General features: G+C 36.8%; 1 protein-coding gene across 4 annotated transcripts in view; it reads left to right on the top strand.

Annotated features, from left to right (window-relative positions):
• Positions 1 to 381: 381 nt before the first annotated feature.
• LOC110107328 (general transcription factor 3C polypeptide 2) overlaps positions 382 to 14,013 on the top strand; it is a 46,401-nt gene continuing 32,769 nt past the window's right edge. Inside the window, exons 1-10 of one of the 4 annotated variants that reach the window (XM_028698300.1) lie at positions 678 to 810; positions 2,089 to 2,159; positions 2,649 to 2,799; positions 2,927 to 2,967; positions 3,116 to 3,209; positions 3,430 to 3,713; positions 3,929 to 4,060; positions 13,086 to 13,158; positions 13,594 to 13,633; positions 13,880 to 13,952. In XM_028698300.1, coding sequence (XP_028554133.1) covers positions 2,155 to 2,159; positions 2,649 to 2,799; positions 2,927 to 2,967; positions 3,116 to 3,209; positions 3,430 to 3,713; positions 3,929 to 4,060; positions 13,086 to 13,158; positions 13,594 to 13,633; positions 13,880 to 13,952 — 893 coding nt within the window. In that variant the 5' untranslated portion in view covers positions 678 to 810; positions 2,089 to 2,154. Of the gene's footprint in view, positions 811 to 2,088; positions 2,160 to 2,648; positions 2,800 to 2,926; positions 2,968 to 3,115; positions 3,210 to 3,429; positions 3,714 to 3,928; positions 4,061 to 13,085; positions 13,159 to 13,593; positions 13,634 to 13,879; positions 13,953 to 14,013 lie in introns of all 4 variants that reach the window. The other 3 variants (XM_020837575.2, XM_020837573.2, XM_020837574.2) reach the window with 3 other exon arrangements.

Below are 14,013 nucleotides of genomic sequence, written 5' to 3'. Positions count from 1 at the left end.
ACTTAGTATTGTGCTTCTCTTTTAATGGCCAACATTCGGCACCATAAAACATTGCAGGCCTCACCACCATCTTATAGAATTTTACCTTAAGTTTGAGGGGTACTTTTCTATCACACAACAAGTCCGATGCATCCTCCACCTCAACCATCTAACTTGAATTCTACTAACAACATCCCCATCTATTTCACCATCACTCTGAACAATAGATCCAATATATCTAAATAAATGTGTTTAATATGGAGTTACCTTTCTAATATGTTAAGTTGGATCATAATGGTCATTTAATTCATATTATATTTTTTAGGAGGCTTTGTAGATGTTCCATTAGTATGTTTTCAGTCTGTTTGTGAGGTTTTGATTCATATGATTAATGGATGTTATATTTATGTCTTTTATTCTGTTTGATGGATAAATTGCATGTATGATGTTTTAATTTTGCAACTCTAATGTTTTGATGTTGATGGATACATTGTATAATTGTGCAGGTGATATTTTGATGTATGAAAATTTGTAAATGTTATACCTTCTACTCATTGTGTTGCTGCCACATTCAGGAGGGTTAGACAGGACGTGATAGGGAAAGAGTGAAATGGATGTTGCTGGGGTCAGGGAGGAAGGATCGGAAACTATCTTTGAGAGGACCTCGTGTTTCCAAATCACAGATGGTGTACCACTCTTAACTTTTGATCCCTCTGTGGAGAATTTCCTCTCTATCATGGAAGCCATCTCAAAGCTTTGCGGTGATGCTAAAGAGGAGAGTTTTGAGGCAAGCGAGATTGAACAGTTCAAGTCCATGATTAGTTTCATTAGGTAAAAAATATCTCTGCTGACAAAATTAGATGATTAATGAAGCTTTCTTTTGCATATCCCTAGTGTTTCTTTAAAAAAAATTATCTTAGTAAGAAGTAGAGCTCAAAATTGCAGGCCATTTTCTCTTGAATCCTTACACAATGCAACCAGTCTTGTTTTCCTAATTAGTTTCTTGTGGCAATAAGAAAAATCTATACTGCTGTCATACTGATAGTTTTAAATGCAACGGTACTTTACTATGTTCGTTGCAGGGGTTGCCACTCTTAAATTATTATTATTTAGTACATTGAATGACAGCTTCCTTAACCAATTTCACACTTTTATTAATTTAATTCTTAGTATTTTAATGTGCAGATAGCCAGTACGGTTTATTTTCTTTCTTTTCTAAATTGCACATTTATTATATTTTTTGAATAAAAAATGCGTGCCTATGAGCATAGTTTCAAGTTTACAGTAATCTTATGGCGGTTCTAATTATGGGTTTTGGCATATAGATGTCTCCACATGGAAATAAGTGCTTGGTTGGACTTGAGTGAATGCTCATCAGGATCCAATTTGTGAATGTTTATTGGTTTTGGGGTTTAGCAATAACATGATGGGTATGTGCAGGTACTTGGAGGTGTATGCTCATTGTTCAGATGCATTTATTCTTTTTATTCAAAAAAAAAAAAAGAATAATGACATGAATCCTTTAAGACCCCACGTAGTGGGATAAAGGCTTGATGTTGTTGTTGTTGTTGTTGTTGCAAAAAAAAAAAAAAAAAAACCAAACATTCTTTTGATGGATGCAATTCATTAGATAAGTCTTCAATGTGATTTGCTAGCATCTACTTTTTCACCTCCATATCTTATGACTCATGTACTTCTACCATAATGTAAAGTAAATAAATTATAAATCAAAATAAAAACAAATTATCAAAATTGAATTACCCATATGTACCTCTACCACGCACATTACTTCGAAATTTGAGATGAGAATGAAATGCGGACTAAATAAAAATGAACATAATTTTAGCTTTGCATTGTGAAACATGCAATTATTTTAAAATGGCTGCAACCTCTCTAAATTTTATTTACATTTTTTTGAAAACAAGCTCATTTGCATGTGCTGTAACGAATGTGCTAATTGCTTGAATTTAATGTCTAAAGATGTTGTGCGAACTGAGCATAAGATGAATGCAAGTTCTCAACCCTACACCAATTTTTTTGCAACTATATACAATGCATTTAACTTCTAATGATTATTTTTGATCGAAAGTTTTCTCTTTTTATTGGTAGGGGTAATTAATCATAAACGCTTGCAACTATGAAAAATCTGAATTCAGATTTCTATGTTCTCAAAAAATGAGGTAAAGTCCTTGCGTAGTGCCCTATCTACAACACAATCTTCCTTTTAAAAATTTAATCCAACACACTCAAACTCTCTCAATAGAGTTGGGACATTAATTTTTGGATCCCACGCTACTAAGTGTTTAAGTTGGGGTGTGTGTGTGGTAGGGTCTTTTGTCTTGGCATATTGCATTTCATGGGTGCACATTTGGGGTGGAAAGGGAGATGCATGTTAATTCAAAAGTACTATGCATAGGTGATTGTGTTACCAACTGAGAGTACTTAGTTTTCCATCTTCTCTTACCACCTGCCACATGCTTATGCCATGCATGGTGTAAACCCAAAAATAAAATTATTGAATGATTGAAAGATTAATATCTAGCCAACAAGAAGAATAACTAGAATATAAGTCAACTACTACTATATCTATTAAGTTCTATCTTTAGAGTTCTTTAAATAAAAGCTCTATTCTAATCCGTTCTTACTAATATTTGCTCTTTGATGTGCAGTGAATGGAAACAATTCTATTTTTGTGAATGGATGCCATTTTGTTATAAGCCAAAAACAGTCAATTTTACTTATCAAACTGAATCTGCTGAAGCAAAAAATGCTATTAAGGGGATAAAGTTACCTCACTTTTCATCAGCTGCCATTCCAAAAGTATGATACAATTTCAATCTGATAATTAGGTCATATCATTGTTTATTGTTATCCCAAAACACGTTCAAATTTTCATTGATGATTGTGCATTCTGTTCTATTTTTATAAATAATTTTAATTGACAAAGCAGGTGGAGAAATTACCTCACACAACATCAGCATTGGACAAGTATGTGTTCTAGACTTAACTAATCTATTTACTATTGTTTTTTTAGGAACTTTTATTAGTTAGCCTTATAGGAACGTCAAAATCTAACAAACTTATCATTCCTGTCTTTTTAGATATTTGAAAATTGCACATTGATGTATTATTGCAGTGATGATTTTGTTTTTCATGTTGGAGGATCTGTTTGGTCCTTGGATTGGTGCCCCAGGCTTTATGAAAACATTGACTGTGATGTTAAGTGTGAGGTAATCCCAATTCTCAATTGTCCCGTGCTCACTTTTCATAAGCTTAGCATGTTTTAAATTGCTCAAATGTCCAGTAACTTCTCTCTTTTTCATAAGCATTGCAAGTTTTTTATTTCGTTAATATTGCAATGTAAGATTGTACAATGCCAAGATTTTGTCTGACGTGGTCAAAATATGTAATCGTATATCACCATTAATTTTTATCCTTCTTGATGTTTAGTATCTTGCAGTTGCTGCGCACCCTGTTGGTTCCGAGTATCACAAGATTGGTGAACAATTGAGTGGAAGAGGTTTCATTCAAATATGGTGCTTCCTGCATTTGGTTGGTAAGGAGGAGTTACTTAATCCTAGAGGCATCGCTCTACCTAGGTTAGTGTCTGCTCTTGCTCACAATGGAAAAGTTGCTTGGGATATGAAATGGAGACCTTCCGATGCAGTTGATTCAAAAGGGAAACACCATCTGGGCTATCTTGCTGTTTTGTTGGGCAATGGTTCCTTGGAAGTGTATGTTTCCATCCACTGGTTCAATTACTTTTATATGTTTTAAATATGTGTACTATTACATGCTAGTTTTTTCTTTTTTTATTTTTTTATTTTTTACTATTACTTGCTAGTTTTTTTTTGGGATGTGCAAAAAATAGGGTATAACTTTTAGGAGAATTTTAATATGAATGAAATTTTTTGGTGTTACAAATCAATTCCTTCATTTTCATCCACAGGTGGAAAGTTCCAGTGCATACCTTGGTCAATTTCGTATATGCTGGTTGTCACACTGAGGGTACTGATCCTCGTTTTTTGAAACTGCAGCCTGTATTTAGATGCTCAAGGCTGAAGTTTGGAGAAAGGCAAAGGTGATCTTATTGGATTGAGCACTCAACTTTTATTGATTTCTCACCTCAGTGTTGCCTGTATAGTTTTTTAATTTTAATCAGTTATGCATTGCACGGTGGTGACTCTTAAACTTTAATTATACAAACAGAAGCATTTTTCACTTATTCAAAGTGGTTGTCTTCTTTAATAACTTATGATGTACAATCTGATATCGTGTGAAACTTGATAAGATATACAAGCTGAATGCTTGGACAGAGAGCAATGTATATGTCAATATATGGCATTGCTTTTGTCCTCTATTTAAGCTTTTATCATTTTTCGGTTTAACAATATTTTTTAGATAATAATTAGGCTTGTCAACCAATTCTTTCCTTGCGATTACATGATTTTGTTGTCATTACTAAAAAAAAAGAATTATTTATATAATGAATTAGGACATTAAGCCTAAACTCAAACAACATGATGTGAAACCACATGCATGCAAAAGGAGCTTGATAAGAAATTTAAGAACAATTGACAATGTAATCTCAATTAATAGCTTATTGTGATAACAAGGCAATTCAATAAAGATTCTTGGTTTTCAACTTGCTTAGGCGAAGGAGTACATGTACATTAACTAATCCTTGTAGATAAACAAAAATAGTAGCAAAGCTAAGAGCTATTAAATAACAATCCACAACTTAATAATGAGAGTTTTCACCTCGGGGATTATTCACTCGACTATACTCGGCTTGGCGAGAGAAGATCTTGCACACTAGAATTGAGATCACCACTAGGAAGAAGATGCTGCAAGCCTTTGTCCACGAGAAAGTAGTCGGAGTTAGTGAGGGTGGCGGATGTCCGATGATAATCCAACGGCTTGGTGTTGATATCGAATGCGGTCGATATAGCCTTCCACGGTCTCGTCGTGTCCAAGTTGCACGTCAAAGAACGAGGATGCGAGGATGTTCGTCCGTCCTTGTTCGTCGAAGAGGAAGCCGTGGTCGATCTCAGGATCGGCCATGCATAGTTGAAGAGAAAGGGGGCAAACGTTGTCTTCTCTTCTCTCAGCCCCAAGTGTTATGAGCATCCGAACTTCACCCCGAGAGGAAAAGGGGAGGGTCGGCCAAGGTTGGGAGAGAGGGGGCGGGTGGATTGGGAGAGGGATGTTAGGCTAGATGAGGGAAAGAAGGGATTTACTTAAATCTTAAATTAGTTTCAAATTTTAAGTAAATTTGGAGGGAAGTTAATTAGAATTTGAATTTCAAACCTCATGTGATCAATGCCATAAAGTGGCATTTAATGGGAATTGATCCCAAGCAAGGCCGGCGGCCAAGAGAGAGGAGAGGAGGGGGTTAATTCACAAATCTGAAATTAATTTCAGAATTAAGTAAATTAGAGGGAGGGGAATTTGAATTTGAAAATTTTGAATCAAGAGCCTTGAATGCATTAATGGAGCATTAAAGGGAATTTCACCCTCATAGGGCCGGCGGCATTGTGAGAGGGAGATTAGGGAGAGGAATTTCTTTCCAAATGAGTTTGAAACTTATGGGGGGAAAATAATGAGTCATCCAATTAGATTTCGTTTGAACTTTGAATTCGAGAAAAACTTCCTTATTTGGAAGTTTGCAAATAAAGAAAGTTTTTGAAATTGAACTTTGAATTTCAAAATTCAATAACTCATGCTTTTAATGCGGGACCTCAATCAAGGAGCCATTATGATGATTGACATCTTCATCATGGCTTGGGGCTAGGTGGTGGCCGGCGGTTGGGTGGTGAAAGAGGTGTGGCCGACGGCTAAGGGAGAGGCCGGCGGTTGATTCCCTTAGGTTGTCGGCGGGATGAAATTGGGATTCGAATTGGGAATAGACGGGAGGGAAATTTGGTGTTGGATGAGGATGAAAGAAGCACCGATAGAATGAAAACGAACTTAACCACGAGCCGCGGACTATTCCAACGATTGGTGGGCCTTGCGATTTGCTCCCCTTGAGCTCTCTTTCCTCTTAAGCACTCATGCTAGAAAAGTAGAAACAAAACATAATCTTCTTTCAAATATTCATTAACCCATTACATAAGAAATGACCATATATATAGGCTTCAAAATGACAAAGGAAACAAAAGACTAAAATGCCTTTTGGGCTACAATAGCGACCAAATACCCATAAGGGTAAAAACGGAAAAACTGAAAAATAAAATAAAATACTACATAACATGATAGAAAAATAAAAAATAAAATAAAACTCCTGATCGTGGCTGTCGATATCCGGTGTCTCCGATGGCACACGTGTCGAAATCGCTGACGATGTCCTCATCATTCTCCCCAGGTGGGAGAAAACTCGACCCCGTCGAGTAATCATCTGTAGAACTCTTGTACCACTCTAGTGAACCAGGGTCCACTCACTGCAGCTCCTCCTGATCAATCCACATGTCATTCGTCTCCGATTTCCCTTTCCAATGAACTATGTACCTGCGGTGACCTTCTTCCTTTGTGGAAATTTTCTCATCATCTATTAATGCTTCAATCTTCTCCGCTATGGGTAAGTGGGGTAATTTGGGGAGTGGAGGTAGGTTGGGGGATCTCGCTAGGTGGGTTCTCTCAAGGCTTATTTTGAATTGGATTATTAGGGTTCACTCGGGTCTCTCAAAGGTGACTAGATCTTCTATATTAAATGTAGGATTGAAGTTAAAACCCTTGGGGGTCCAGCATATAAGCATTACTATTTATTTTTGACATTATCTTCAAGGTCTGGTGCTTCTAGCATGCGACTTCTTTACGGAGGGATCCGTACCATCACAAGGTTTCCAACCTTGAATTCTTTAAATCTTTTCTTGTGATCCGAAATAAGCTTATAATTGGAATTACTCTATTCAATTATTCTTTTAATTTCTTTATGAAGCTCCTGGAGATAAGATGCAAATGCATATGCAAAAGAACTGGTATGCATGACGAATGACCAGAATCAAGGCTCACTCAAAAGTTTTAAGCAGAAATAACTTTGGAGGACAACATACTACAAAACACACACACAACATACTAACTCACACGAACACATAGCTAGAAAAGGTGGACGAGTCACGAGAAGAGGGGCCTAAAGTGTTTGGTCTAAGGGAACTGGTGTAGGGGGAGGAATGAAGACACTCTTAGCTACCAGGGCACTTCTATAGTTGGTTTCAGTTAGGGCCGACGGTAGTCTCCTAGTTGGGGTAGTGTCATCTAATAAATTCATCCAACTAGGATAGAAGTGGTCCTTATCCTGGTAGGACGAGGCTATAACGTGCAAAATGTATGAATCAGGAATGACACACTCGGCCAAATATAAATCCAATTGAGCAGCTCTAAAGTTAGACTCTAATGAAACAAGAGGGGGCTCATTGCTCAAATCAGGCTCAAAAACTTTCAGACTCAAAGTACTGTCTTCCGAAAGAGACTCAAGTTTGGTTGCAACCCTAAGATCCATGGGTTCCGTTTCATTTAAATCAGGTGATAAATTTGATTGACTTACTTCCAACTCGAGATTATCTAAGTCGCCATCAAAATTATCCAGAATTAAATCAGAATTATCCAAAACTAAATCAGAACTACCCAAAATTAAATCAGAATTATCCGGAGTCATCTCAGTAGGTGTTACAACTAAATCAGGATCTTCCAAATTGAAATTCAAAGTGTTCGAAGTCCGATTGGCTCCTTTCGAGATCACATTACTATCATCCAGGCATACTTTGTCCAAAGGCTTATCCTCGAGGAGACTAGGATCGGGGTGGGTTAAGGTGTCGATATTTAAAGGTTCTTGCTTTCCTAGCTCAGGGTTTAAGTCATTCAGGAAGTCTGATTCAATCTCTTTAGTTTCATCCTCAAAAAATTCTTCGTTATCGATAGTATCCACGAAATGGGTGTATTCAGTCTCGGGTTCAGTAGATTTCTTCTTTTTACTGCAATTCTTTACTAAGATGACACGTGTAGGGTCAAAGGCTGGGGAGGCTAAAGGTCGACTGAACTGACCAGAAGTTAGTCCACGTGGGGAGTCATAAAAGATTTGTCCAACAGAAGACCCAGTAGAGGGTCGACCATCTAGGTTACGTGAGGACCTAAAGGGTTGGGAAGCAACCCGGATGTTACTAATGGGTGGGTGGTCTCGACCACAGTAAGGTCCACGGGTCGTCCCAACAAACGAGGTATGGTGATGCTCTAGATGACCGTCACTAGTAGAGGGTCGGTATTTCAACTTAAGTTCTCGTCTCATGTCTCTCCAAGTAAGGTACTCACCGTGAGACTCTCTATGATCTTCCAATTTTATCCAAAATTGAAGAGCTCGACCTTTAAGGTGAGACTTAGCGATGCTAATATGGTGGGACTCAGGGACATGACATGATTCAAAATATTCCTCTAGTTGTCTAACCCATTCTCTAAGGTAGTGAGGGTCCGAAGAACCATCAAAGGTAGGCAGACGATATGGTGACTCTAAGTGAGGTCGAGGAGGCCTAGGCTCAGGTCTCGGGTGATAAGCTGAGTGGGGCATGTAATTGGAGTGGGGATAGTCAATGGGTTTCTCCGTCATAATTCTAGTCATATTGCCCACTAGGTTAACGATGTCATCTAAACTCTTTTGGAGTCTTATCGGGTCCATTGGGAAGCGTCAAGTGACACTCAAAGATGATTGGGTGTGAGGGACGTCATTTGGACACTAAGTTAGGCTCACTTAGGCTCACTACAAGGTGCAGAAAATGTTCGGACAACAAGCTACACTAGTGGGTTAAGAACCTAGGCACCTAGGGAGGTTGTTAGGTTGAGGACAGCAACTACACACTTGTTTAGAGGCACCTTAAGGCTAGTAAAGGGTGCAGGAATTTTCTGTACAGAAAGGTTCAGTCATTGCCTAAGTTGTCTAGGTGTTTGGAAGGTTCCGAGGGAGTGGACAGCACCCAAACAAAGACTAAAAGTTCACTAAACGAAGGCTAAAAGCTGCTGGAACAGTGAGGACAGCAGTCAAACTCAAGGGTGTGGTTGCCCTAAGCAAATAGAAACAAAGTAAGTCAAAAGGCTGCACTCACACTCTAGCTAGGATGACTTAAATGCCAATGAATGTGTGCAGGAAATGCAATTACAGCAGGGAAAACAGTGAGTAAATTGAACTACGCAATGATATGCATGCAATTTTAAAGTTAGAATGAACGGTTAGACCCTAGGATGTTTTTTTTTTCTAACATGTCCTGCATGCCTACCATGCTTTGATACCAAATATGATGTGAAACCACATGCATGCAAAAGGAGCTTGATAAGAAATTTAAGAACAATTGACAATGTAATCTCAATTAATAGCTTATTGTGATAACAAGGCAATTCAATAAAGATTCTTGGTTTTTAACTTGCTTAGGCGAAGGAGTACATGTAGATTAACTAATCCTTGTAGATAAACAAAAATAGTAGCAAAGCTAAGAGCTATTAAATAACAATCCACAACTTAATAATGAGAGTTTTCACCTCGGGGATTATTAACTCGACTATACTCGGCTTGGCGAGAGAAGATCTTGCACACTAGAATTGAGATCACCACTAGGAAGATGCCGGAAGCCTTTGTCCACGGGAAAGTAGTCGGAGTTAGTGAGGGTGGCGGATGTCCGATGATAATCCAACGGCTTGGTGGAAGATGCTCCTCGATCGACAATGCAAGTTGATATCGGATGCGGTCGATATAGCCTTCCACGGTGTCGTCGTGTCCAAGTTGCACGTCAAAGAACGGGGATGCGAGGATGTTCGTCCGTCCTTGTTCGTCGAAGAGGCTTGTTCGTCGAAGAGGAAGCCGTGGTCGATCTCAGGATCGGCCATGCATAGTTGAAGAGAAAGGGGGCAAATGTTGTCTTCTCTTCTCTCGGCCCCAAGTGTTATGAGTATCCGAACTTCACCCCGAGAGGAAAAGGGGAGGGTCGGCCAAGGTTGGGAGAGAGGGGGCGGGTGGATTGGGAGAGGGATGTTAGGCTAGATGAGGGGAAGAAGGGATTTACTCAAATCATAAATTAGTTTCAGATTTTAAGTAAATTTGGAGGGAAGTTAATTAGAATTTGAATTTCAAACCTCATGTGATCAATGCCATAAAGTGGCATTTAATGGGAATTGATCCCAAGCAAGGCCGGCGGCCAAGAGAGAGGAGAGGAGGGGATTAATTCACAAATCTGAAATTAATTTCAGAATTAAGTAAATTAGAGGGAGGGGAATTTGAATTTGAAAATTTTGAATCAAGAGCCTTGAATGCATTAATGGAGCATTAAAGGGAATTTCACCCTCATAGGGCCGGCGGCATTGTGAGAGGGAGATTAGGGAGATGAATTTCTTTCCAAATGAGTTTGAAACTTATGGGGGGAAAATAATGAGTCATCCAATTAGATTTCGTTTGAATTTTGAATTCGGAAAAAACTTCCTTATTTGGAAGTTTGCAAATAAGGAAAGTTTTTGAAATTGAACTTTGAATTTCAAAATTCAATAACTCATGCTTTTAATGCGGGACCTCAATCAATGAGCCATTATGATGATTGTCATCTTCATCATGGCTTGGGGCTAGGTGGTGGCCGGCGGTTGGGTGGTGAAAGAGGTGTGGCCGGCGGCTAAGGGAGAGGCCGGCGGTTGATTCCCTTAGGTTGTCGGCGGGATGAAATTGGGGTTCGAATTGGGAATAGACGGGAGGGGAATTTGGTGTTGGATGAGGATGAAAGAAGCACCGATAGAATGGAAACGAACTTAACCACGAGCCGCGGACTCTTCCAACAACTTGTGGGCCTTGCGATTTGCTCCCCTTGAGCTCTCTTCCCTCTCAAGCACTCATGCTAGAAAAGTAGAAACAAAACATAAATCTTCTTTCAAATATTCATTAACCCATTACATAAGAAATGACCATATATATAGGCCTCAAAATGACAAAGGAAACAAAAGACTAAAATGCCCCTTGGGCTATAATAGTGACCAAATACCCATAAGGGTAAAAACGGAAAAACTGAAAAATAAAATAAATTACTACATAACATGACAAAAAAATAATAATAATAAAACTCCTAATCGTGGCCGTCGATCTCCGGTGTCTCTGATTGCACACGTGTCGAAATCGCTGACGATGTCCTCATCACAACAAACCTTAAAATATGATTAAATCTCAAAACAGCAAGATTTGGACAAACAATCCCTAGATATTGGACAATTAAATTTATAAAATGAAATTCAAAGCCTAATAAGTCGCCCACCTGTACCGCTTAGCATACACTAATTTATTTGTTAGGACAAGTTATTATGAGCAGTTGATGAGTACCAAAAGTATCGGTTAAGTAGCAAACAAATTATTAATTAATTTGTTAGTGATGTGCTTATAAGAAAATATCCTAATGAGTTATTTTAGTGTGCAGATGACTATCCTAATTTTTTTCTTACTAGTTCTTAAGGTAAGAACAATAAGGAAAACTTTAAAAAGACAAGGGCATTAGGAGCTGTAGAAAACCATCCAAATACATGGTTTGCAATTTTAATAGATGTGAAAATTGGTTAAAATTTTAATGCCAAGGAAAATATATGAAAACATGATCAATACATGTAAAATCATTTTGCCAATTCTACAAAATTAAGGGATACAGACCTATGAAATCAAAATTCTATATTTAAAATGGCAGGGTGTCTCGAGGAGATTATGTTAAGAAGATATCCAATAACTAAAGAAAATTGTATCTAACAATTATATGACGGTCAATGTTGTGTGGGTTTTTCTTTTTGGTAATAAAAAATGTCACTAAACGGCCAACTTCAGTCTAGAAAAATGATAACCTAAAGATGGATGCGTGGTCAAAATTAAGAAGGGCAGAGCAAAAGATGCTGAAATTAGAGTGGAGTAGGTTGTAAAAGTGGATTTACACCAACAATATCATAGATATAATTTTTTTATAGATCAAAGATAAAATTTACATGCTAGGAACATGAAGAATAAGATTGATTAAAAACATGGCTGAACTCTTTTTAATAGGGATTTGTGTGCACCAAACCTACAGGTAAATTTATTAAATTATTTTGTCCTCACCTCTATGCTTGTGGCTAAGGAAAACCTAATCATTAAACTTTAATGTTGTGACTGCATATCTGAATCCCCTATTTAATTATATTATTGATCTGACTATTACAACATATTGAAAATAAATTAAGGATATATTGAATGTTTGTATATGAGTTTATTTTCTTACATGGTTAGTTTAAAGGATCCATCCCGCCATTACCAACTTGATTTTCAAAATTCTAAACTCACCTCTTTGTTGTAATAACATGAATTTTCAAAATGAAGTTGGTAATAGTGGGAATGATACTTTGAAACTAACCGTGCAAAAAAAATGAATTCCATATACAAACATTCAATTCATCCTTAATTTATTTTCAATCTATTGTGATACATGATTTTTCTTAATTAGTTCAACAATATAATTAATTAGGGGATTCGGTTATGCAGTCACAACATTTAAGTTTTAACGTTTAGGTTGTCCGTAGTGCAGAGTGAAAATTTTGGTTTAATAAACTTGTTGACAAATTCTTTTTTGGCAATTAAATGATATGTGTACTTTTCGATCCGGCATTTATTGTATGCTGCAACTGCAATCAACTTTGGTGCAAGAAAGATTCTATTCCACATGCCAAAATTTGTAATGTAGGGACAAGTTTTCATTTAGAAAAAAAAAAAAAGAAAAAGAACAAAACACTAATTTTGGTAAAAGTGCATTAGGCACATGTTGATCCTTTACAAGAGCTAGCATATTTTCTTAGATTTTGTATGTGCATATTTTTGTCTATTTGCATGCATACTTTTAGCTATCCGCATCTAGTTAAAACCCAACAGTAAAAGTGTTTACCTTTAGTTGTTTCTTTATTCTTTATTTGCTGTATATTGAAAAGTGATACATCTCTATGTGAAACATTATGTGATCTTTTTATGGTGATTAATTTTAGAAATTGTCCTTGGTTCAATATGTATCAAATACGTATATGTTTTTAATAACTAAAATATTTTCCTATACCATATCTTACTAGATCTATAACATTTTGTAATTCAGTATTCCTCTTACATTGGAATGGTCTCCTTCAGCCTCTCGTGATTTAATTTTAGCTGGGTGCCATGATGGAATGGTACGTTCTTTCTTATTCCATTTTGGAAGTTAAGGTTAGATTATTTTATCATAACTGATTGCTTATGCTTATTGAAATAAATGAACATTACCAAATGCCTAGAATTTGATTGATTATGTTCATTGAAATACTTTTCATGATACATTTTCTTTTATAAGATAGCCTATAAATTAGCTTTGTAATTGGGCACAACAGCTCATTAGGGCCTTAATCACTTGATGATCCAATCATAGGCACCCTATGTTAGAATAAATCCTGAATACCCCGAGAGCTATCTTGCATGTGGTTCAGATTGAGCAATTTGCATTGCATTAAGTCTGTTTTTTAGGTGGTTTATCGATGAAGTATTTTCATTTTGTAGATTTCATGATTTTAAAATTTCATTTTTGTAAATGTTTAGTTGGAATAGAACTTATTGTTATTTCTCTTTTTTAGGTTGCCCTGTGGAAGTTCTCTTCACAGCTTTCCTCTCAAGGTGAGCAAAAGTAAACTGACTGTTTGATATGACGATTTTGTTGTGCTTAATTTTCTTCTAAAACCGCTACTTTTTTTGATTTATTTTTTGATGCTTTATGTCTAAATTATTATCAGAGTAGTCATGACTTTAATGCTTCTTAACATATTATTGAACTATTCCAACATCATTTGCCATTTTATTGCAAATTTTGTTCTTAGATTTTTTTTATATTAACTGATGTAACTCAATTATTTTATTATCTAGATACCAAGCCCTTGCTATGCTTTACTGCTGACACAGTTGCTATAAGATCTCTTGCTTGGGCTCCAGATGACAGGTAACTGTTACAAATCCTATTCAATTAAGATCTCTTGCTTGGAATCTTTTATATCTGATGT

This window comes from Dendrobium catenatum, unplaced genomic scaffold (assembly GCF_001605985.2).
Source record: "Dendrobium catenatum unplaced genomic scaffold, ASM160598v2 fragScaff_scaffold_1061, whole genome shotgun sequence".
NCBI lineage: Eukaryota > Viridiplantae > Streptophyta > Magnoliopsida > Asparagales > Orchidaceae > Dendrobium > Dendrobium catenatum.
The sequence above is the reverse complement of the archived record's forward strand: the minus strand, read 5'-3'. Positions and strand labels throughout refer to the sequence as shown.